The 21,237-nt window shown below is 52.4% G+C and overlaps 1 protein-coding gene across 5 annotated transcripts in view; it reads right to left on the reverse strand.

Annotated features, from left to right (window-relative positions):
* The window catches only part of GDPD5 (glycerophosphodiester phosphodiesterase domain containing 5), a 90,976-nt gene that overhangs the window by 1,916 nt on the left and 67,823 nt on the right, over positions 1-21,237 (reverse strand). For 2 of the 5 annotated variants that reach the window (XM_053560277.1, XM_053560278.1), the window contains exons 6-16: positions 20,535-20,594; positions 13,157-13,255; positions 12,756-12,849; positions 12,258-12,403; positions 7,720-7,802; positions 6,202-6,352; positions 5,449-5,667; positions 4,797-4,954; positions 4,337-4,484; positions 2,639-2,721; positions 271-483 (exon numbers count right to left, since the gene is read on the reverse strand). In XM_053560277.1, coding sequence (XP_053416252.1) covers positions 271-483; positions 2,639-2,721; positions 4,337-4,484; positions 4,797-4,954; positions 5,449-5,667; positions 6,202-6,352; positions 7,720-7,802; positions 12,258-12,403; positions 12,756-12,849; positions 13,157-13,255; positions 20,535-20,594 — 1,454 coding nt within the window. Of the gene's footprint in view, positions 1-270; positions 484-2,108; positions 2,124-2,638; positions 2,722-4,336; positions 4,485-4,796; positions 4,955-5,448; positions 5,668-6,201; positions 6,353-7,719; positions 7,803-12,257; positions 12,404-12,755; positions 12,850-13,156; positions 13,256-13,718; positions 13,834-20,534; positions 20,595-21,237 lie in introns of all 5 variants that reach the window. The other 3 variants (XM_053560281.1, XM_053560279.1, XM_053560280.1) reach the window with 3 other exon arrangements.

Genomic DNA, 21,237 nt, shown 5'->3' on the forward strand with positions numbered 1-21,237 from the left:
TGAGAAACCAGCAGGGCTCTTGTCCCTCTGTATAAATGGGGCAACTGAGGCCCAGAGAGGGTTGGAGTTGGGGCTTGAACCAGAGCCTAGTGAATCTTAACCAGGGCTGCCTTGCCTTCCTCTGACCTCCACAACCCTAAATCAGCAGCCCTGCCCCAGGATCAGAGTTCTGTCTCAGGTGACCCTGGTTCTCTTTGGATGGGACAAATTTGGGGACAGGAGGAGCTTAGCAGGAATGAGTCTGATGACCTCCCAGGAGTGTATACCAACCTCAAGGAGCACCAGGTGATGTCTCCTATAGCTCCACAATGATGACCAGGCTGAGTGAAGCCAGAGGGGAGACCCCAGGAAGGAAGGGAAGGAAAGCAGGGAGGTAGGGACAGGTGTAGGGGGCTTTGCCCAGAGCTGGTCTTCACGGGTTTCTGAGGGAAGGGGGTTAGAATGACATGGGGCAGGGCTGTCCATTGCTCTGTCTCAGCAACCCTAGTGGGAGGAACAGTTCAGAGCCCTCATCCCTCTGAGGGCCCAGACAAATACAAGGCTGGGGTGTGTACAGGGTATGCAGGGACCAGGCACTGAATGGGGAGGACTCGGCTTCCCATGCCCAGCCCAGGATACTGTGTCTGCTGTTGTTCCTCTGAACTGGCCCCGCATCCCTGGCCTCTGAACTTAGACTTTTCCTGGGGTCTAGGTGGAAGGATCTACTAGACCCCCAGCCATATCTCCAGCAAGAGGAGGGGGTGGTCAGCTTGGAAATAAGAATGCAACCCCCCAGGGAGTGAATTCTGCTTGGGTGGGTGGAAGGAGCTAAGACTCCATAAGAAACCAATGGCAAGTTTCTAGATGGGGTCAGTGCAGCAGAAATGGACAGACAGGTGGACAGGCAGACAGATGGATCAACAGAGCCGACAGAGAAGGGGACAGCAGTGCTCTGGCAGGGTGCCTGCCCTGTGACTCCTCGAGGGCAGTGACTGCATCTTATTCATCACTGTGCCCCCAGCACCAACATCAATGCCTGCCATTCACAGGTGTCTGGCGGATACTTTCTGAGTGAATGAATGGAATAAGCCCACAGGGAAATAATATTCTCTCCCTCTTTGTCCTCCAAGGTCCATCCTCCACCAGGCCTCTCCTGATCCTCAGGAGACAATGGCACCACCTTGGCTGCGTCTGAACAGGGCTGGGATATCTGTGCCTGCTCCTGGGATCATCACAGGGCAGCCTGCCCAGCACATTGGTAGCCCATGTGAGGAAGCCTGACCCCCTGCTGCAGGTCCAGCATGTGTAGATGTCTGTTAACTCAGTGGAGGAAGAAATGACTGGGTAAACGTCTCTTTGCTGGGCTCATTCCCACAGCCAGGGAGCACTGTTTCTCCTCCTAGAGGCTGGGTGGTAACACTGCCTGACCCTGAAGGGCCTAAGGCACTTGACCAAGGGGGACCCGGATCCCTGAGCTCTAGGTCTTATCTTGGAAATTAACACTAAAATCCAGAGGGAAGGTGTCAAGCCTAGGTTTCTAGCAACCAGAACATCCAGAACAGGAAGATCAGCCATTGCAGGGTCCCCTGGGGGGATGAGGAAAAGGCCGAGTGTAGGGGGTAGAGGAGTTGGAGTAGGAGTCAGAGGCAGGATGTGAGGAAGAGCTAGATGAGAGAGACACAGAGGAAGATAAACAGAGCAGGAACAATGGGAGAGGAAAACCCAGAGAGGGGAAAATGGGAGGAGAGACGGGAGTTTGGTAGAGTGTGCAGTGTGCAGGTGCTGAAGGCCCCTGTGGGTGGTAGATGCAGAGGGGTGGGGGGCCCAGGCAGGGTCCCTTCCCCAGAGGGAGACACTTTGGTGCTGAGGCCAGGTCAGGAAGCTGACAAGGGAGCGCTGGTCCCATCTGCAGAAACTGCAGTAGGAACAGAGCCCAGGGGGACACACAGGCCAGATGGGAAGAGCAGAGAGGAGAACTGCAGGGGCTGGGAGTCTTCAAGCAAGGGAAGGTGTCTGCAAGTGTGACCCGGCACGGGCTTGGTGCACAGCAGGCTTTCAGACAGAACTAAAGAAGGGGGTGGCAAGAGGGAGAGAAAGGAACAGGAGGAGGAAGATCACACCAGAATTACCTGATCAAGTGATAGCTGTGAGATGCCAGAGTGCAGCAGAGAGAGGGGGTGGGGAGAGGAGGGACATGCGCCGGATCAGAGCAGGATGGGACAGAGAGAGAACGTCAGTCAAGAATAAAACCCCAGCCCCTTGGTTGTGGCTGAGTGGGGCCCCGGGCTGGCCCTGAACCCTCCCCAGGACCAACCACACCTCCCACTGCGACCCTATCCCAGCTGTCTTGCTGGGGGCTGGGAGGTTTTCAGCATGGCGAGTGCTGGTGGGATATACCCTGGCTGCCCAGGTGTGCACCTGGGCCTGGAGATGGGTGGAATTTCACCTTAGTCCACACAGCAAATCACAGCAGTTTGGCTCCAGGCTTCCAGCTTGGCCTTTATTCCAGAAGCCACCCAGCCTCTGGTTGAGAGGAATGTGGGGCTACTGGGAGCCCTTCCTACTCCCCTGGTCAGGCCTGGCAGAGGGCCCTGGGCTCAGGGGCAGGGTCAACTGGTTGGGGTAGGGAAGCCCATGGAAGGGGTCAGAGCCTACTCACTTCTGGAACACAAAGATGCCAACGATGAGAGTGAAGGAGATCAGGTCGGTGGTGACCCACATGAGACAGTACTCGTCCGGGGCCTGTGGACAGATGACCGAAGCCAGCTTCCAGTCACGGCCAGTCGAGACTGAGTGAGTATTTATGGGTTGGAGGACCCCACGTGACCAGTGGGAAAGGGCAAGGGAGGACCTTGAAGGGGCTTGGTGTCTTAAGATTATATTTTGCAGAAGTGGGCTCTGGGTAGAGAGAGAGAGAGAGTGTGTGTGTGTGTGTGTGATGTGAGATCAGGGTAGGACAGATCTGTATGGTGTTCTGGGTATAGGTGGTGTGTGCTGGGGGGTCTCTGTGCTCAAGGGAGGGCTCTGAGTTGGGAGCTCATAGCAAGAGCCAGGCAATAAAAGGCAGATACATGAACGTGAGGGTGGCACAGGACTAGCAGGTGGGCATGGGACCTGTGACCAGACATGTGGCATCTGTGGATGAGTACACATGTCACCTTGCAAAGACCGGGGACATGGAGTGAGGGGCTAGGCCAGTAGGCCCCTGTGCAGCCTTCTGTGCAGTCTCTGTTTTAGGCAAAGGTGGGGATGGGGCGGGGGTGGAGGTCTGCTGGTCAACTCCTGAGAATTCCAGTGTGCTCATCATCAGTGCTGCCAGTGAGTTCTTTCATGTCATTCTGAGTGGAGCCTTCAGAGGTGTTTAAGGATGAGGGGCAGGTGACAGCTGAAGAGAAAGCCTTTAGAATTCTGAAGGGGTCATGATGAAGTCTGGCACCCACTGCCCCGGCCAATGTCCTCCCCTCCAGGCCCCTCTTGACTTCTCCCCCTTTCCCCAGGTTGCCTTCCTCCACCCTCCTCTCCACATAACCATCTGTGGCTCAGATCCAATCATGGGCACAGACACCTTCTTAGCCACAGGAGACCTTCCACCTGCCTTCCACGTCCTTGGGGAGGTGGCAGCAGAGCCACAACCCCACTGATCAGACAGAGGTCTGGGCCCAGGACCCCAGGGCAGAACGGACTGGCAGGTGGCCTGAGTGTGGGTTCTTAGTGAGCCAACTAGACATGGCTTTACTCTGTTCTCTGAGCTGATTTTAACGCTCCCCACTCTTGTCCTGTTGTCACTCTCTTTTTCCAATGACTTTCCTTCTTTAAAACAAAATATAATAAACACCAACCCCGGGCGGCACCTGTGGCTCAGTCAGTAAGGCACCAGCCCCATATACCGAGGGTGGCGGGTTCAAACCCGGCCCTGGCTGAACTGCAACCAAAAAATAGCTGGGCGTTGTGGCGGGCACCTGTAGTCCCAGCTACTTGGGAGGCTGAGGCAAGAGAATCGCTTAAGCCCAGGAGTTGGAGGTTGTTGTGAGCTGTGTGATGCCATGGCACTCTACCGAGGGCCATAAAAGTGAGACTCTGTCTCTACAAAAAAAATAAATAAATAAACACCAACCCCAAACCAAAAAATCCAAGCAGTTGTTTACTTCTCCAAGGCCCTTTAGTGAGGTTTTTCTCCCTGTGAGTGAGGCCCAGTGTCTGCCAGCACCCTGGCGCAGATCCCAGAGGTCATGCAATCCTCCCCCTACCCCACATGGACTCTCCACCCAAGACCCCACCAGGGACAGCCACCAACACAGAGCTTGCTGAGTGGGCCACAGGCAGCTCTCAGCTCTCCCCCAACACCCTCCCAACTCACCATGATCCAGAGTGGGGAAAGCACCTGGGACAGGGTGTGGGAGTTGTCAGATGTGACGGATGGAACCCCTGCACACCACAGCAGGGAGAAAAGCCACGGTGCATTGACTGTGTAGAGGTTCACACTCAGGTTCCAGGATGCATAGTCCCTGGGGCAGGGGGAGGCAGAGGGACAGAGGCAGATCAGCTCTGGACTCACAGCCGTGGACTCACTGTGCCACTCCAGGCACAGTGTATGAAGCTGGTAAATTAAGCTTCCCTTCATGACCTTATGTCACCCTCACAGCTGACCCTGGAGGAAGGAATGTCTGCTCCAGAGGGCCAAGCTCAGTTATAAGCCTGGGTCTGCCCTACACCCTTTACCTCTCATCCCTGTCTGGCTGTGCAGGGGTGACAAGCCTCAGGGAGGCTCAGTCCCCTTCTCTGGGTGAACTCAGGACAGGGCAGGGCGGGACAGGCACCTGAGCTCCTGGCGGGACACCTGAGTATAGCGCAGGTTCAGCCACTGGATGTGGCCTTTGCGCAGGCTGGTGACAGTCTCCTTGGAGCCTGATGTCTGCTGGAAACCAGGAGCCACTTTCCGCACGAGGGGCCTCTGCCTGTTGGGCAGCCACATGACCTGCAGGCAGGAGAGGAGGTGGCCTCAGAATGGGGTAGGAGTACCTACCCATCTTGGAGCACCTGTAAGGGTTAAAAGAGATGGGACCTAGCACGAGGTGAACGCTCAGAATACAGTCATTAGTAGAGGGTGAGTTGGGAAGTGCCCTGGCAACAACTCAGGAAGCTTCCCTCCTGAACCATTGTCACAAGATGGAAAACCCATTTACCCCTGACTTTGCACTCAGGGATGCATCTAGTGTGCTGTCCTGAATATGTATCTTGTTTCTCTGGTCTCAAATTATTGTACTATAGTGATGTGGGAAATGCTCCCACCCTTCGTACATTTGAAAGGATTTTTTTTTGTTCCCCTTTTGTCTCCACAATGACCATGTCAGAGAAGTGAGGGGCACACGATCCCATTTTATAAAAATGAAAACAGCAGTCTGGAGAGGGGACAAGGTGAGCTTAATGGGAGCAGGGCTCCGGCTGGGCCAGGACCTGCGGGGGCCTCACCTGGTGCTGGGGGAAGCCGGAGTGTAGCACAGCCTCCAGGGTGACGTTGAGGAAGCTGCTGCGGTAGGGGTGCTCCCGGGGTGGGTCTCGCAGGTTGAGCAGCAGTGTAGCGTTGCCCTTGGCCAGCTCCAGGAGCTCTGCCAGGCTGCAGATGGACTGGTTCTGGGCCTCCTTGTGGTCGGAGGGTGACAGGGAGCTGGCCGTCCAGAAAGGGTCAGTCTGGCAGGGACACACATGGCTATGTCACCAGCCCTTTGGGGCCCCCATGTCTTCCTGGCAACCATGCACGGAGACCCCTGGGCTGCCAGTATCTGCTTGTGTCAAACTGATGGCTGTGGCCCTGTGGGGGCTCTAGAAGCCCCTAGTCCTGACCTCTCTATTCCACACCCTGCTCACTGAGAAGATGACTTGCTTGGAATGTCTCCCAGACCCCAGCATGGTTCTCCTTTAGTAGCATGTCAGACCAGGGAACCAACCTCTCTCTAGAGTTTTAAGAGTTAGTACTTCTATTAACTGTCGTCATCAACATACTTTTCCAGGAAGGGAGAGGGATCCAAGAACAAGCAGTGACAACCATGAGATGAGGTGGCAGTGACAGGGGCCCAGAGGAGGGTGGGCCTGGGCTCCCTGGCTGTGGGTCAGGGATGGTCTGGGAGTAGGCATCACCGGAGCTATTGCTACCCCTGCTTCTCCTACTGCTTGGGGTCCCTGTCCATGTTTTCCAAGCCTCAGACTGGATCGGCTTAGCCAGACCTTCAGGAACCACTGGCCAGCGTTGAGCCTCTGCAGGGTGGTCCAGTTGAGCATGGAGGCAGGTCTGCGGGCCAGTTCCGGGAACTCCTCTTCCACGTTGGTGGTGCGGCGCAGGGTGGCGTCGTGCATGAGGAAGGGTACACCATCCAGGCTGCATGGAGGGGAGGCCACTGAGTCTGCCCATAAGCGATCACCTCCCCACCTGGCATGGGATCCACCCCTCTCTGAGCCTCAGGCTCCCCATCTGCACAGGGAGGACAGTGGGCTGGTGGGTGACCACTCCGGCTCTCTATGATGGTCAGATGGGACTGATGAGGAGAAAGGACTGAGAAAGGCTGGGTTTATCCTCTTAGCAGCCTTGGAAGGTAGGGGCTACCTCCCTTCATTTGATATTGGGGAAAATGAGGCTAGGAGAGGGAAGTACCTCACTCAAGGCCTACAGCCTGTAAGTGGGAACAAAATCCATATGATGCCATAATGAGAACAGTCAAATGCAGGTCCCCTTGACAAATTCCATCCCTACCTTCACCACCATTCTTGTGAATGGGACTGTCAATAGCTCATGTCACCTTAATGTGTGACATTAGCTCATGTCACAAAAAATTCTGTACCCATTCTCCAAGGCATTTTTACCACCATCTGCTCCTAAGTTGTGATAAATACACAATTCTATGATGTCTACACTGTGAACAGTATCCTCACATATGTGATGTATGTGAACCTTGTTCAGTACACAACCTGTGCAACCACATATAGCAGCCCTGCCCTCCTCCCTTCTCAGAGATAACCTCTGTTACAAGATTGGTGTGAATGGCTGTTCTTGCCATTTATACTAAAACACATTTGTATATCTACATATAGAAAACATATGTATCATTTGTGTATGATCTTTAAAATATAACTGGCATCATAGTGAATGTATCATTCTGCCCTTGCACATTTTTCTCATCAGAGTGTTTGAGCTCTATCATGCAGAACCACACAGATCCAGATTTTCTTTCAAGTGGGTCCATGGCAGGGCTCCAAATCCTCATCCCCCACCCTTGCCTGCATCAAGAGCTTTTCTTCTTTCCTCTATTTTATATCCTGGAGTTTGCCACAAGATTTGTTTGCACAAACAGGCTGCCTGCCTTGCTGTGAATAATCCAGGCCTCCACTCTCCCATCTCAAAGGCTCTGAGACCAGAGATTTGGCCAGCAGGGACTGGATGAGAATGCCGCTTGGGTTAGAGGTGCTATTTTCTTTCTTTTTTTTTTTTAGAGACAGAGTCTCACTTTATTGCTCTTGGTAGAGTGCTGTGCTGTCACGGCTCACAACAACATCTAGCTTCTGGGCTTAGGCGATTCTCTTGCCTCAGCCTCCCAAGTATCTGGGACCACAACGCCCAGCTATATTTTGTTGCAATTTGGCTGGGGCTGGATTCGAACCCACCACCCTCAGTATATGGGGCCGGCACCCTACCCACTGAGCCACAGGCACCGCCTTAGAGGTACTGTTTTCTTCCCCCCTCACACTTACCTGATGGTGATGTCAGCCTGGAGTCCATACAGTTTCTGCTCCAGGGCCTTCCGGAATGACATGAGTGTGTGCTCTGGAGCCAGCTGGGGAGGAAGAGGCGGGGAGAGGAGGGCCAGGATTCAGCTGATGCACCCTCCCTGCTAACAGAAAGCCTTCCACACTGGGAGGCTGGGGTGGGCCTGATCCTAAATCTGGCTCTTCCGCAGAGTAGCTGTGTGACCCTGGGCACCTGCTCAGCTTCTCTCATATTCAGTTTTCTCATCTGTAAAATCATGCCTACGTCACAGGCTTTTCTGCGGGGGGGGGGAAGAGAGAGGTGAGTAGTGCTGATGTATGTAAACACTGACACATAGCCAGCACTTCAGAAATAGTAGCTGTGATCATTACATTGTCATTGCTGTATTCCAGGCATGGAGCTAGACACTGGGGTGGGAGGACATTTGTACAGTCCTCTGTGGCAGCCTCAGGCTGAGGCTGAATGTGAAATTCCTTCTTAGTTATACCCTGCGGCAAGTCCAGATGGAGATCCTGGAGGGAGAGGAGAGGGTAAATGGATGGTAGTTTTAGTGGGGTGACTGGCTTCCTCACATGTAAAAACATGACAACACCATCTCCATCCTTGGGCTGTTACATGGATTAAAAGCCCCCTAGCACATTGCCTGACACATACAGTAAGTGCTTAATAAATGGCGATCATTAATTCTACAGCATATAAATCAGATGACCCTGGTTCTAGCTATGACTCTACCATTTACCTAGCACTGTGACTGTGGGTGTATTTCTTCCTCCTGTGGACCTCATTTCCCCATGTGCCCCTTGGGGCTGTGTACACTCTGAGGCTCCTTACCATGGGAGAGTTGGGGCTCTTAAGTCTTCCTTAGCTCCATCTGATCTGAGGACCCTGTCCTACCCTTTTCAGTCACTAGGGGTCAGCACCAAACCAAGGATTGGGCTAAAACCAGGTGCCTGTGGCGTGGGGAACAGAGAGGGAGGGAGGGAGGACGCCTGACAGTGAAGAAATGGGGTGGGAATCTCATCTCTCCACACCCCAGGCCATGCTCATTCCCACCTTTTCTTCCTCTGGTCTTGGTGTTCCCTAACTGTGACACATTCCCCTCCTCTGAGAGGAGCCAGGGAATGATGAGGACTTTGAAGTTCCAAATGAAGGAGCAATTCCATTTTGCCCTCACCCATCTGGGGCCTCAGTTTCTTTAGTTATAATGGGAGCTAACATCATCAACATCACTGGTGAGATGACGGGTGTCAGAGACCTTATCCCAGAGCCTGGCGCACAGTAGGTGTCTATAATGAGTTCCCTTCTTCTCCTTTCTCAGCACAAAGCAGCCTTGTCTCCCAGTCCAGTTGGCTATGTGAGGCCCCCAGAGAAGAAGTGAGACCACAGAGGCACAGAGAGGAGCATGGGCTCAGTGGAGTTCACACCTGTCCCTCTTCCAAATGTTCTGTGGCCTGGCTTATCTCGCCAGTGACCACACAAGAGGTACCGGTGCTCCCTTCTGCATGGGGTGGGGCTGCAGAAGGCATAAGCTTAGAAGGGGCTATGAAGACCCTTTCGGAGAGGGAAAGTCTTTCCTGGAAGCTAAGATTTCCCTGAGTTAAGTGCTGGCCTCCCTGGAGAAAGGCACAGAAACCTGGGCCTCCTTGGCCAGACTCAAGGCTCTGGGAAGGCCCCAGAAGCATGCATGAATTCTTAATCCTCACCTCAGCACTCCCACCTGCATCAGGCAATTCCAAGAGGGTTGTGTTGTCAGGAGTGTGTGCATGGGGTGGGGGTGCTACTCAAGCAGGACACTGTGGCTACAGTCCCAGCTTTGGAGTTTGTCCAACCAAATATCAAAATACACATAGATGAACACCCACATGTACTACACACAGCAGGTCTGAACAGGAATAAAATATCCAGGGCACACAAATGGTCTCTAAGACAGAGATGTGCACTTGGTCTTACCACACACAGATATATGGACCTAGAGTCAGAACCAGCCCCCTCCAGGTAATCATCTGAGGGCTACATGTGGATAAACACAGGTATAGACATCAATACACATGTAGCCACAGGGAGGCACACACCAGGCCCTTGGCAGCACCTCAGAAACCACCACCAGGATGAAATCAGCCAAATGTACAATGTGAAAAATTCTATAGGACAAATGACTCAGTTTCTTATAAGCAGCATAAGGAATTAAATGGAGAGGGAATGCTATGGAGTAAAAGATAACTTGGCAGACATGTTAACCAGATGTACTACTCAGACCTCATTTTGCTCTTGACTTTTTTTTTGAGAGTCTCATTGGTAGAGTGCTGTGGGATCATAGTTCATAGCAGCCTCAAACTCCTGGGTTCAAGTGATCCTCTTGCCTCACTCTCCTGAGTAGCTGGGACTACAGCATGCCCAGCTAGTTTTTTTCTTTCTTTTTTTTCTTTTTCTATTTTTAGTAGAGATGGGGTCTCACTCTTGCTCACACTGGTCTCAAACTCCTAAGCTCAAGCAATCCACACACCTCGGCCTCCCAGAGTACTAGAATTACAGGCATGAGCCACCGTGCCTGGCTGGGATCTTGATTTTTTAACAACGGAATTATAAACATGTATTTTCGAGACAACAAAAAAAATCAAACATGATTCGATATAATATTAGGGAATTATTGTTATTTGGTTCAGCATAATGACAGCACTGTGATTATGATTTGCTTTACTACTGCAGGAAAAGGCACGCAGGGTACAGATTAGGCGAGAATGGCAAAATGTTGATGAATGTTGAAGGTGGGATTGGATTCATTACGCTGTTCTTCAATATGCGTCATTATACTGTTCTTTCCACTTCTGCATACGTTTGACATTTTTCTATTAAAGAAAACCGTCCATGTTGGGACCACCTCACTCCCCTTCCTCCTCCTCTTGCAGCATCAGCACACTGTTTTTGCCCCCTGACCTCTGAGTCATGGAGAGAAGAGGAGCTGTATCTTCAGCCCCTGAGAAGGGAGCCCATCCCCACCCCCAGGCTTGGGCCCACTTCCTGGGAAGGCTGCGCATCTGTAGCTTCTAATTTCACCTCTTAACAACCAGTGGTGTGGACATCAGTAACCCAGAGGCGAAAGTGGACCATCTTCAACATTTATCAACATTTTGCCATTCTTGCCTAATCTGTTCCCTACTTGCCTTTTCCTGCAAATCCAGATCCCAGCTGGCTGCCTCTGGGAGGTGCTGAAGCCGGGGATAGCCTGGAGATTTTTTTTTTTTTTGGTAGAGACAGAGTCTCACTGTACCGCCCTCGGGTAGAGTGCCGTGGCGTCACACGGCTCACAGCAACCTCTAACTCTTGGGCTTACGCGATTCTCTTGCCTCAGCCTCCCAAGCAGCTGGGACTATAGGCGCCCGCCACAACGCCTGGCTATTTTTTGTTGTTGTTGCAGTGTGGCCAGGGCTGGGTTTGAACCCACCACCCTCGGCATATGGGGCCAGTGCCATACTCATTGAGCCACAGGCGCCAGCAGGAGGCGCCAGGGTCCAGCTCAGGGGCTGGGGTCTTCTCTAGAAAGTAACACCTACCATGGACAGTGGAGGACTCTGGGAGGACTCACAGCCATGTCAGATTTGACACCTCCTTTTATACCTGCTACCTGGTGAGGGCCCCTTTAGCACCATGAAATCCAGCCACACTATGGAACTCTCAGCAGGGACCAAGCTCCCGGGAGGTCCCCGAACTTCCCCTAGTGGCCATGGTTGGTACTGCCTCTGTTGAGAAACATGGGTTCAAGGCTTTGGTGGGTGAGGAGACTCTGGTCCAGAGAGGCGGGGCTGATCCAAGGCTACAATAGTGTCTAACTTGTACTTTCTGTGTGCCATGTGCCTCTCTGGGCACTTCACATGTGCCAAATCCTGCTTCTCACAACCCTGTGGCAGGTAATTCTGCTACTTCCGTGGTACAAGATAGGAAACCAGAAGAGATGGAAACTGTCTGGGCTTCCACAGCTTTGAGAGGCTGAGCCAGGATTCCAAGCAAGTGGCCTTGCAGCCTGTCCTCTCAAATGAAGCTCTTCTGCAGGGTCATGGGACACCTCAGTGGCAGGGGCACCCCTCCTTCCTCTGCTCCCACTCAGTCCCTTTCAGCTGTCTGCACTCGAGCAGAAGCCTCTGCACTGCCTCTCACTTTCCTGCCCCACAGCGTGGCAGGCTCTCCTGCTGCCTGGTCACATCTCCTGGGCCCACACCCAGCACCTTCCCCTTGGGCCTTCCTAACTTATAACCAGGTCTACCCAGGCCTAAATCCCTCCTGCATCTCTGCAAGGCACTCAGAACAAAAGTGAAATCTTTTGAGCAGGATGCCTTCTGGACTCTTCAGGATTTGAAGAGCTCTCTGGCCCTTGTCACCAATCCTTCCCATGTATCTCTCACAAAAGAGCTAAAATCCCTTGCTGTTATATTGCATACATCAGATTCATTTCCCAGCAAGGCCCTCTCCTCAAATGGCAGCCACACCCTGCACCCCGACATCTGTTAGGACTCTCAGGGGTACTCACCATGGGGGCTCCGCGGTGGCCAATGAGGGCAGGCTTGGGGCCGAGGTCCTTTTTCTCCATGATGCAAGGAGAGGAGATGGTGAGGGGCACCAGGTAGAGGGCAAACGCCACGGTGAGGAAGGTACAGAGAATAGTCACCTGGGAAGCTGAAGACACAGGCCGTGAGTGCCTCCTGGTAAGCCGCCACCTCCTGCTAGGCCCAACCACAAGCCCTGGGCAGGTTGCAGGTGGGATGCTGGAGCCCTCTACCCCCTGTCTGTCAAGACCCAGGTGTGCAGAGGGGCAGTCCTCCTTCTTGCTGGGAAGGTGAGCCCCACCTCTAACTCATGCAGACGTGGCGGAGGACTGAGGCCGCAGCCCTCCATGGGGTCCCTCGGCACCAGAATCGACCTCTGCTGAGTGAGGGCTACCTCATCCCCAGGTCACCAAGGTAAAGTGCAGGTGAAGGCAGCACAAGATGGCTTGGCACTTGCAAGGGTTGGGAGAAGCCATACTCACAGGACCTCTCTGCACGGGCGAACTGTCCTGCCACAATCCAGGAGAGCATAGTGACTGCAGCCAGGGCCCCCACGTGCAGGAACGGGGCTGTGCCCTGAGTGTAGAAAGAGGTAAAAAGGACCAGTGACTCCCACCCATGGCCAGACCCTCTGGTCGGCAGAGTTCTCATGGCCTACCTCTACCTCGGAGCAACCAACCCTGTCTCCAGGGCCACTGAGAACTCTGGGAATCTCAGGACCCAGGCTTGTAGCATCCTCCCTGCCTCTGACCTGCAGTATCACCCTGGGCCCCACCCTGCTCCTCTCTGGCCTTGGTCTGGAGAAAGGAGAATGGTGAAAAGGCCCTGCCTTGTTGCCAGCATCCTGGGGCAGCAGCAGCAGCCCACCCCCTGCCCTACTTACCTGCAGGGAGATCAGCAGCACCTCCCACTCGTCCTCCCACAGCTGGGCCACGGCTGACATGGCCACGACTGTTGAGGCCAGGATGACCACCAGCCCTATCTGGAAGGGGAAGAGTCACCAGACAGAGGGTCAGAGCATGGTCCCCGGTGTGTCTGCGAGGGCCGAGGGGAGACTGAGAGACAGACATGGGAGAGGTAGAGGGAGTAAGAAAGGTGGACCGAGCAGGGCAAGGGGCAAGAAGAAAAGAGGCATGAGCTACAAGGAAGCCAGGGACAGGCAGATGAGATGCTCGGCAGACCCCATGGAGGAGGAACAGAGAGAAATAGGAGTGAGGCTAGAGAGAAGCCAAGATAAGGAGGAGCTACGAGGAGGGAAGACACCCAGCAGGTGGGGGCCTCCCCGGGCCTGGCAGGTCACCTCCAAGGCCCTGCCCTGTCTCCCAACAACTCGGGCATGACAGGTGAAACCAACTTGCCAGGCCACAGGGGCAGCAAGCTGAGGAGCTGGGTCGCCTGCAGGAGCCTAATGCACTGCCCAGCCTTGTACCCTGGGCTGGGCTCACCTGTTTCAGGCAGGAGCCAGGGGTGGGGCAGGGCAGAGCTCCACGGCTGGCCCTGGGCCTCAGCCTCTCTGCACCTGGCTTCTGGTGTGTCATGGGGCTGCCCTCCAGCAGCCTCCTGCAGAAAACAAGGGGCACATCTCTGAGGGAGGCCTAGGTTGTACCTCCCAGGGGAAGAGATAGTTGGAGACAGATGAGATCTGGATCCCTCAAACTAAGTGAAACTAAGGTAGGGTTCTTATCTCTTGAGCCCCCACCTTGAGCCCTGAAACTCGCTCTACCCACCAGCCCTCTCCACACCTCCAAGCCTGCGTCCCTAAGGCCCAGGCCAAATCTCTCCTCCAGCTTCCTGCAGTCCCCACTTTGTGGGCCAGTCAAGGCCCTACACCTTGTCCCTCAGACTTCTCTAGACTCATCTCCTACCTCCACCTCTAAAGGCTTGTCTACCATGGCACTGTCAGCCCAGCCGGCCCACTCATGCTGTTCTCTCTCCCAGCAGGGTCCTCACCCTTTTCCTCCCCTGAAATATCTCCCCCCTAAAGGGGCAGCAGCATTCCGAAGCCCTCTGACAACTGAATAGGACTAAGTGGAGATTCTAGATGGTGAGGGCGGCAGGGGCCCGTCTTCACTCCCTGCCAGGCAGGGAAGATGAATTCTCCCTGGGATTACATTTTCCTTTGGAAGCCTGTCATTCCAGCCCATCAACCTGGAGATGAAAGTCCCCTAAGAAACAATAATGAGACTGAGATAGGTAATGGCTTTTAGGGGCTCTGGCTGGTCGGCTCCGGACAGGGCGGGAGAGAAAGCGCAGACGTGCCTGGGTCTGTGAGAGGTACTTGGGACATTGCAGCCTCATTTCACCCACTGGGAAATGGGGCTCAGAGAGCATGAGGACTTGCTTAGTCACGTGGCTTTGAAGGAACAGATCTAGAAATAAACCTCTCTGCCTGTCTCAGAGGCTTTGCTCTTTCTCGGACATTAGGCTGCTGTCAGAGGCTGAGGAGTCTCTGCAGGAGCTCCTCATGACCCCCAAGAATCCTCCTCCTATATCTGCCCACTGAGACCCGTTGTGGGAGGAGGCCCTGGACACAGCAAGAACCTTTGGAGGGTCATTTCTGAGAGCATCTTATTACAATACTTAATTGCTAGTGGAAATAACTTGCAATAATGTCTATTCCACATGATCCTAACACAATTAAGAGTGTTATTATCTCTAGTTTTACAGTTGCTGTGGTGGGAACCATCATGCTCAGCAGCATTAGCGCACGCTCAATGTCTGGCATTGCCCCCCGAGGTTGTGTCCTTAAGCCACAGTAATGGCCTTGGCTCCCAATGATGCAACTGCCATTCCTTAACTCTGGCTGGGGTTTAAAGGAGGGCTTTACAATAAGTAGGAGGCCCCTTCCTGGAGGCACAGTAATCTACCTTAGATGCCTGGAGACGGACCACTATCCACCTCTGAGAAAGTGGTCTTGGGTTTTCTGTCCTGGTGGGATGGTGGCTTGTGACAGCAGTGGAAGGGATGCAGAACACAATCGCCATTTTTGTTCACTTGATGAGGCTTGCCTGGGTTGTGGGACTGAAGAGGAGTCGGAAGTGTCTGACCTCTGAGTTCTATGTCCCAGCTGGCAGCCAGTGGGCCTAGAGTTGGGGGCCACACCTGAGTCACATTCCTTGCTCACATGTTGGCTCTGCTGCCTAATGGGAAGACTAACTTCTCCAGGGATCTTTCCAGAGCTGTGAAATGAAGATACGAGCGCACAGCCAGAATGGGTTGGAGGAAGATAAATGAGAAGGAAATGAAGTGCTTAGGACAATGGCTGGACCAAAGGAAATGTTTACTGAATCTTAGTGGTATCGTTTATTTTATTTTATTTATTTTAGAGACAAAGTCTTACTTTATCGCCCTCAGTAGAGTGTCATGAGCTCACAGCAACCTCCAACTACTGGGCGTAAGTGATTCTCTTGCCTCACCCTCCCAAGTAGCTGGGACTACAGGCACTTGCCACAACACCCGGCTATTTTTTTGTTGCAGTTTAGCCGGGGCTGGGTTCGAACCCACCACGCTCGGTATATGGGGCCAGCACCCTACCCACTAAGCCACAGGCACCGCCCCTTAGCGGTATAATTTTTTTTTTTTGGTATACCTGCCACCTTTGGTATATGGGGCCGACGCCCTACTCCTTTGAGCCATAGGTGCTGCCAAGCGGTATAATTTTTAAAAGTGGGCACAGTATCAAATGAACAGGATTACTGTGAGGAGTAAATGAAATTCTGTGTGGCGCGTGCCTGATGCATATAGTCAGTGGCCCACAAATGATGGTTATTGCCACCATGATGAACACAGTGCCTGGCACACAGGAGGCTCTCTGTGAATGTGCCTTCTTTAGGCTGCAGCTGGAGGGAAAAAGGCTGGATACCAGGAAGAACTGTGGAGCCAGGGCCAGTGTTTGGAGAAAAGTCTGAATTCACTGGGAGAGTGGACATGGCAGGACAGCAGGCGGAAGCTGCTGGAATAAGGGCTGGAGGCAGAAGCCGCAGCCCAAGCTAGGCCAGTCCTGCTGTGGCCATGCGGCACCCAGGGCTCCTCTCTGGGGCTCAGGTTGGGTCTCTGCAGACCTCTCCTCTATGCAGGTCCTGAGCTGGGGGCTGCTGCCACTGTGGCAGGGGACCCAGGCAAGGTCATGAGAACAGTGCTGTATGCTCAGGGCTATGTTGGAGGACAGCCTAGGAGGTGGGAGGTGTGACCCAAAGCACCTCCCAGAGACGTCTGAGTGGGGCAGGCCTCAGGAAAAGGGCCTCCTACTAACTGTAAAGCCCTCAAGCACCCTTCAACCTTCTCTCTCACCTCTTGGGCACCTGGACTTCACCTGGGAGGGATTTCTAGAAAACAGGAGCTTGGGGGAGACTGGGTTGGAGAATGAAGGTCCTCATGTGGGTACCGATCCACCCACAGTGGCTGCAAGCGGCCCCTCCCACCTGGTCCTGAGCACCTCTATCCTCCTCTCCCCAGGATTCAGAAGAGCCAGAGACTCAGAAAGGAGTTCATGATTAAAACATACTAAAAACTGCAGTCTTTAAAGCTGGCATAAGGCCAGAGAGATAAATAAAAAGTAAAAAGTTCCGAAATAGACCTGAATACATAAAGAATATTTAATATGATAAAAATGGCATCTCAAATTAGAGGAGAAAGGATGGATTAATCAGTAGAGAGGGCTGGGGACATTGGAAGGCCATCTAAAAAGAACATAGTAAGATCATACAAATCCCCTAAATAACTTTCAAAAAGGTTAAAAAAAATGAAATGTTAAAAATAGTGGAAATAGGCTTAGTGCCCATAGATCAGTGGTCAGGGCACTGGCCACATACACGGAGGCTGGTGGGTTTGAACCTGGCCAGAGCCTGCTAAACAACAATGACAACAATATTAAAAAAATAGCCCGGCGTTGTGGCAGGCACCTGTAGGCCCAGCTACTTGGGAGGCTGAGGCAAGAGAATGGCTTAAGCCCAAGAGTTTGAGGTTTCTGTGAGCTGTGATGCCACGGCACTCTACCCAGGGTGACATAGTGAGACTCTATTTAAAAAAAAACAGGTAATTAATTACCAAATGATACTACAGAGAAATATTTTATAATCGTGGAATGGAAAAGACCTTTCTGACACAAAACTTAGGAGCCATAGAAAGAGATATCAGATTATTGTTTTATTTTTTTTAGAGACAGAGTCTCACTTTGTCACCCTCAGTAGAGTACCGTGGTATCACAACTCACAACAACCTCAAACTCTCAGGCTTAAGCGATTCTCTTGCCTCAGCCTCCCAAGTAGCTGGGACTACAGGCGCCCGCCACAATGCCCAGCTATTTTTGTTTGTTTGTTTTTTGTTGGAGTTTGGCCAGGGCCGGGTTTGAACCCACCACCCTCGGTATATGGGGCCGGCGCCCTACTCATTGAGCCACAGGCACCGCCCGAGATGACAGATTCTAATACTTAAGAATAAAAAATGGTAAAAATATAATGAGCAAAGTCAAAAGGTAAATGATAAACTAGGTAGAATCATATGCCATTTATTAGCCAAAGGGCTAATTAGCCACATCTATAAAAAAACTCCAGCAAATGAATAAGCAAAAAGCAAATCCCAAGGCAAAAAAGGGCAAAAGTGATAAAGAGACACTTTATAGTAGTAAAATATGAATAACTCAAATGTGAAAAATGCCAAATCTATAAAAATTATCATCAGGGAAATGCAAATTGAAACTGCAGTAAGGTACAATTTTTCACCCATTCGATTGGCAAAAGTCAAGAAATCAGCTAATGCTTTATATGTGAGGGTACGTTTATAGGCACAACCAAGTAAGGAGGCCATTTGCAAGATCAGAATGATGGAATATGTATTCCTTACCCAGAAATTCCTCTCCCAGGTCACTGGCATGCTGTCCTGGCAAAGGACCAAAAGCACCTGGGCTGTCAGTGGGGTTCAGGAACAGGGACTGCCTAGATACCCAGGAAATCAGGGAGTTTCCAGACCAGGAACAGGAGTGGGTGCAGACACCAGTGGGATGCTATTAATGCACTGGAGGAGATGGAGCTCCAGAATTTTATTAAAATGCAGAACAGAGGGTGTAGGGGGCAACTGTTTGTGTTTAAAGAAAAAGGAAAAAGAAAATGCATATGTATAGTTGTGTGTGCTTCAAATGTCTCTAGAAAGACAGTAAGGAGATTTTCATTGCGTACTTTTAAATATTGAACCATATCGATGTATTACATGGCCAAAAATTAATTACAACAAAACAAAACAAAAAAGAAGGATTCCTTAAAGTCTTAGATTCAAATGACAGAATTTTGGGAGGAGAATAGACTTTCCAATCCCTGTTTAAATACTTTGAGCTCCAGGGAATTCCCTCCCTCATGGCACGGTAGCTCCAGCTCTGCAGAAGCTGGTGTCCAACTCCCTGCATTGATCTGGCACCTCCAGCTGGCTCTGGGATCTATAGCCCTCTCTCTCAGGATCAACCAGGTGTGACCTGACCTGCCGAGAGCCAAGCATGGCTCCAGGAGGTGACCACAAAGTGTGCCAGTTCCATCCGGGGTCCAGCTGGTGCATTTCTTTCAAGTGCCAGCTGTGTAGCCAAGAGAAGAAAGTGCCTTTTAGGGGACTGCAGAAGCCCAAGCAAGACCTCAGCATATGGTGACAAGCAGGAGAAAGGAGGGAGGGGACCAGGGCTGCTCCCAACTCCTCACCCCTGTAAGACTTCAGTTAGTAGGGTCTGATATCAAGTCCCAGACTGACGGCAGATGCCCCTTGGACTCTCACAGCCACCTCCCATTCCACCTGGATCAGCTCAAGCACATCTGTCCTTCTTCCTCTTCCTCTCCCAAGTCCCCCTTACAGATAAAAATGAGCTCCTCCCCTCAGAATCACTCTGGACCAATCTCATGGGCTCATGAATATTTCTGCCCCTTCCTAAATGACATTCCCACTCTGGGAAAAGAGATGACCCATGACCCAGCCCTCCCTCTATGGCCCAAATGCTCCTGGGAGGGAGGGGCTCTCCCTTGGTCAGCCTTGTGCCACCTCTGCATCCAGTGGGGCCTTGAGAAGAGCAAGCATTGGAAACATACATTCAGCACCTTGTGTCACTGGACATGAGCCAGAGATTAGCTCTGGAAGACATGAGGTCTGTCTGCTTTGGGCCTGCCCTGAGTGGGGCACTGGGCACAGAGAGATGGACTAGGCTAACTCTGGCCTCTAGGGAATACCTAGATGGGCCGGTCAGGGTTGGATAGCCAGACGGAAACTGACAACACAGATGCTCAGAAATGTGGCAGAGATGGCTGCAGAGACTGGGGGAGCCCCAAGAGAGAAGCCTGTGTACATAAGAGGATACCGAGGAAGGATCTAAAAGAGAGAGAAAGGGAGGGCGAGAGCAAAGGGTTAGACAGCGCCTGTGGCTCAGTGGGTAGTGAGCTGGCCCCATATACCGAGGGTGGTGGGTTCAAACCGGCCCCAGTCAAACTGCAACAAAAAATAGCCGGGCGTTGTAGTTCCAGCTACTCGGGAGGCTGAGGCAAGAGAAATCGCCTAAGCCCGGGAGTTGAAGGTTGGTGTGAACTGTGTAACGCCATGGCACTCTACTGAGGGCAGAAGAATAAGACTGTCTCTACAAAAAAAAATTAAAAAAAAAAGAAGAGCAAATGGTTAAAGGGAGAGAAGAGGTAGATAGGCTAAGAGAGGCTGAGGTGCCTCACACACAGGAGCTGAGGGTGACTGTCCCTTGCAGGGACTGGGAGAAGTTGGCAGGGGCCAGGTCATATTGATTGGGGGTGTGTGGGTCATCTTGGGAACATGGGGAATGGTGGAGAGGCTGTAATCTAGGAATCCCAACACTGAAACAGGGTTCTCAAAAGGGCTCACTGAAGGAGGGAAAGAAAGTGAGACCCGAGGCAGGGCCAGCTAGAGGGCCGGGGCTACAACAGGAGCCATGAATCTGTTGGGAAATTGCATGGCTACAGCGCTGGGATGCTGGTTCTTCCACTTCTAAACTAGGAAACTTTGGGAAAGTTATGTAACCTCTTTGTATCTCAGTTTTCCAAACCAGGAAACAGGATAACAACAGTTTCTACATCATAGGGCTGCAGGGAGGGTTTAAAGAGTTAAAACAGGCCAGGTTGTGAGTGCTTGGCACATACTGAGCAATCAGTGTTAGCTATGAGAACAATTAAGACCACCATCCAGGGGAGGATGAGGCCCTGGCTCTTCCTCTGCTGCTGGGGCCTCCAGCTTCCTTCCCCTGTCCCAGCCCCAGTGGAAGCATCCCTTACCTTGTGCAGCCAGTGCAGGTTCATCTGCTGTCCCACAGCAATGTGACATAGTGCCAAGACCTGGGGAGGGGCCCACAGGGTGACAGTCAGGCCCCATGTGAGCAGAAGCCTTTGCCCATTCCCCATACACCCTACTCCCCAGTGCTGCTCTAGGCCCAACCCAGCCAGAGTCAGTAAACCCTTCCTGCAGGCAATGGGAATGCCCTGGCCTGCCCCGCCCAGCCCAGCCCAAGCCTGGCCTCCCCCAGATTATTCCACCCCTCTAGCCCTCTAGGCTTCTCCTTCTCTGGGAATTCCCTCATTTTTTTTTTTTTTTCTTTTGAGGCAGAGCCTCAAGCTGTCACCGTGGGTAGAGTGCCATGTCATCATAGCTCACAGCAACCTCCAACTCCTGGGCTCAAGTGATTCTCCTGCCTCCGCCTCCCAAGTAGCTGGAACTACAGGCGCCCCGCCACAACACCCGGCTACTTTTTGGTTGCAGCTGTCATTGTTGTTTGGTGGGCCTGGGCTGGATTTGAACCCACCAGCTCAAGTGTATGTGGCTGGCGCCTTAGCCACTTGAGCCACAGGCACAGAGCCAGGGAATTCCCTCATAAAGTTTCATTCATCTTGCTACACTTGGACTGCCCAACTTAATTCATCAAATGTTTTGGGAGTTCCAGACCCCAGGATTTTGAAATGGTCTTGAACCCAGGCCCCCAAG

This window comes from Nycticebus coucang, chromosome 14, assembly GCF_027406575.1.
Source record: "Nycticebus coucang isolate mNycCou1 chromosome 14, mNycCou1.pri, whole genome shotgun sequence".
Taxonomy (NCBI): Eukaryota; Metazoa; Chordata; class Mammalia; order Primates; family Lorisidae; genus Nycticebus; species Nycticebus coucang.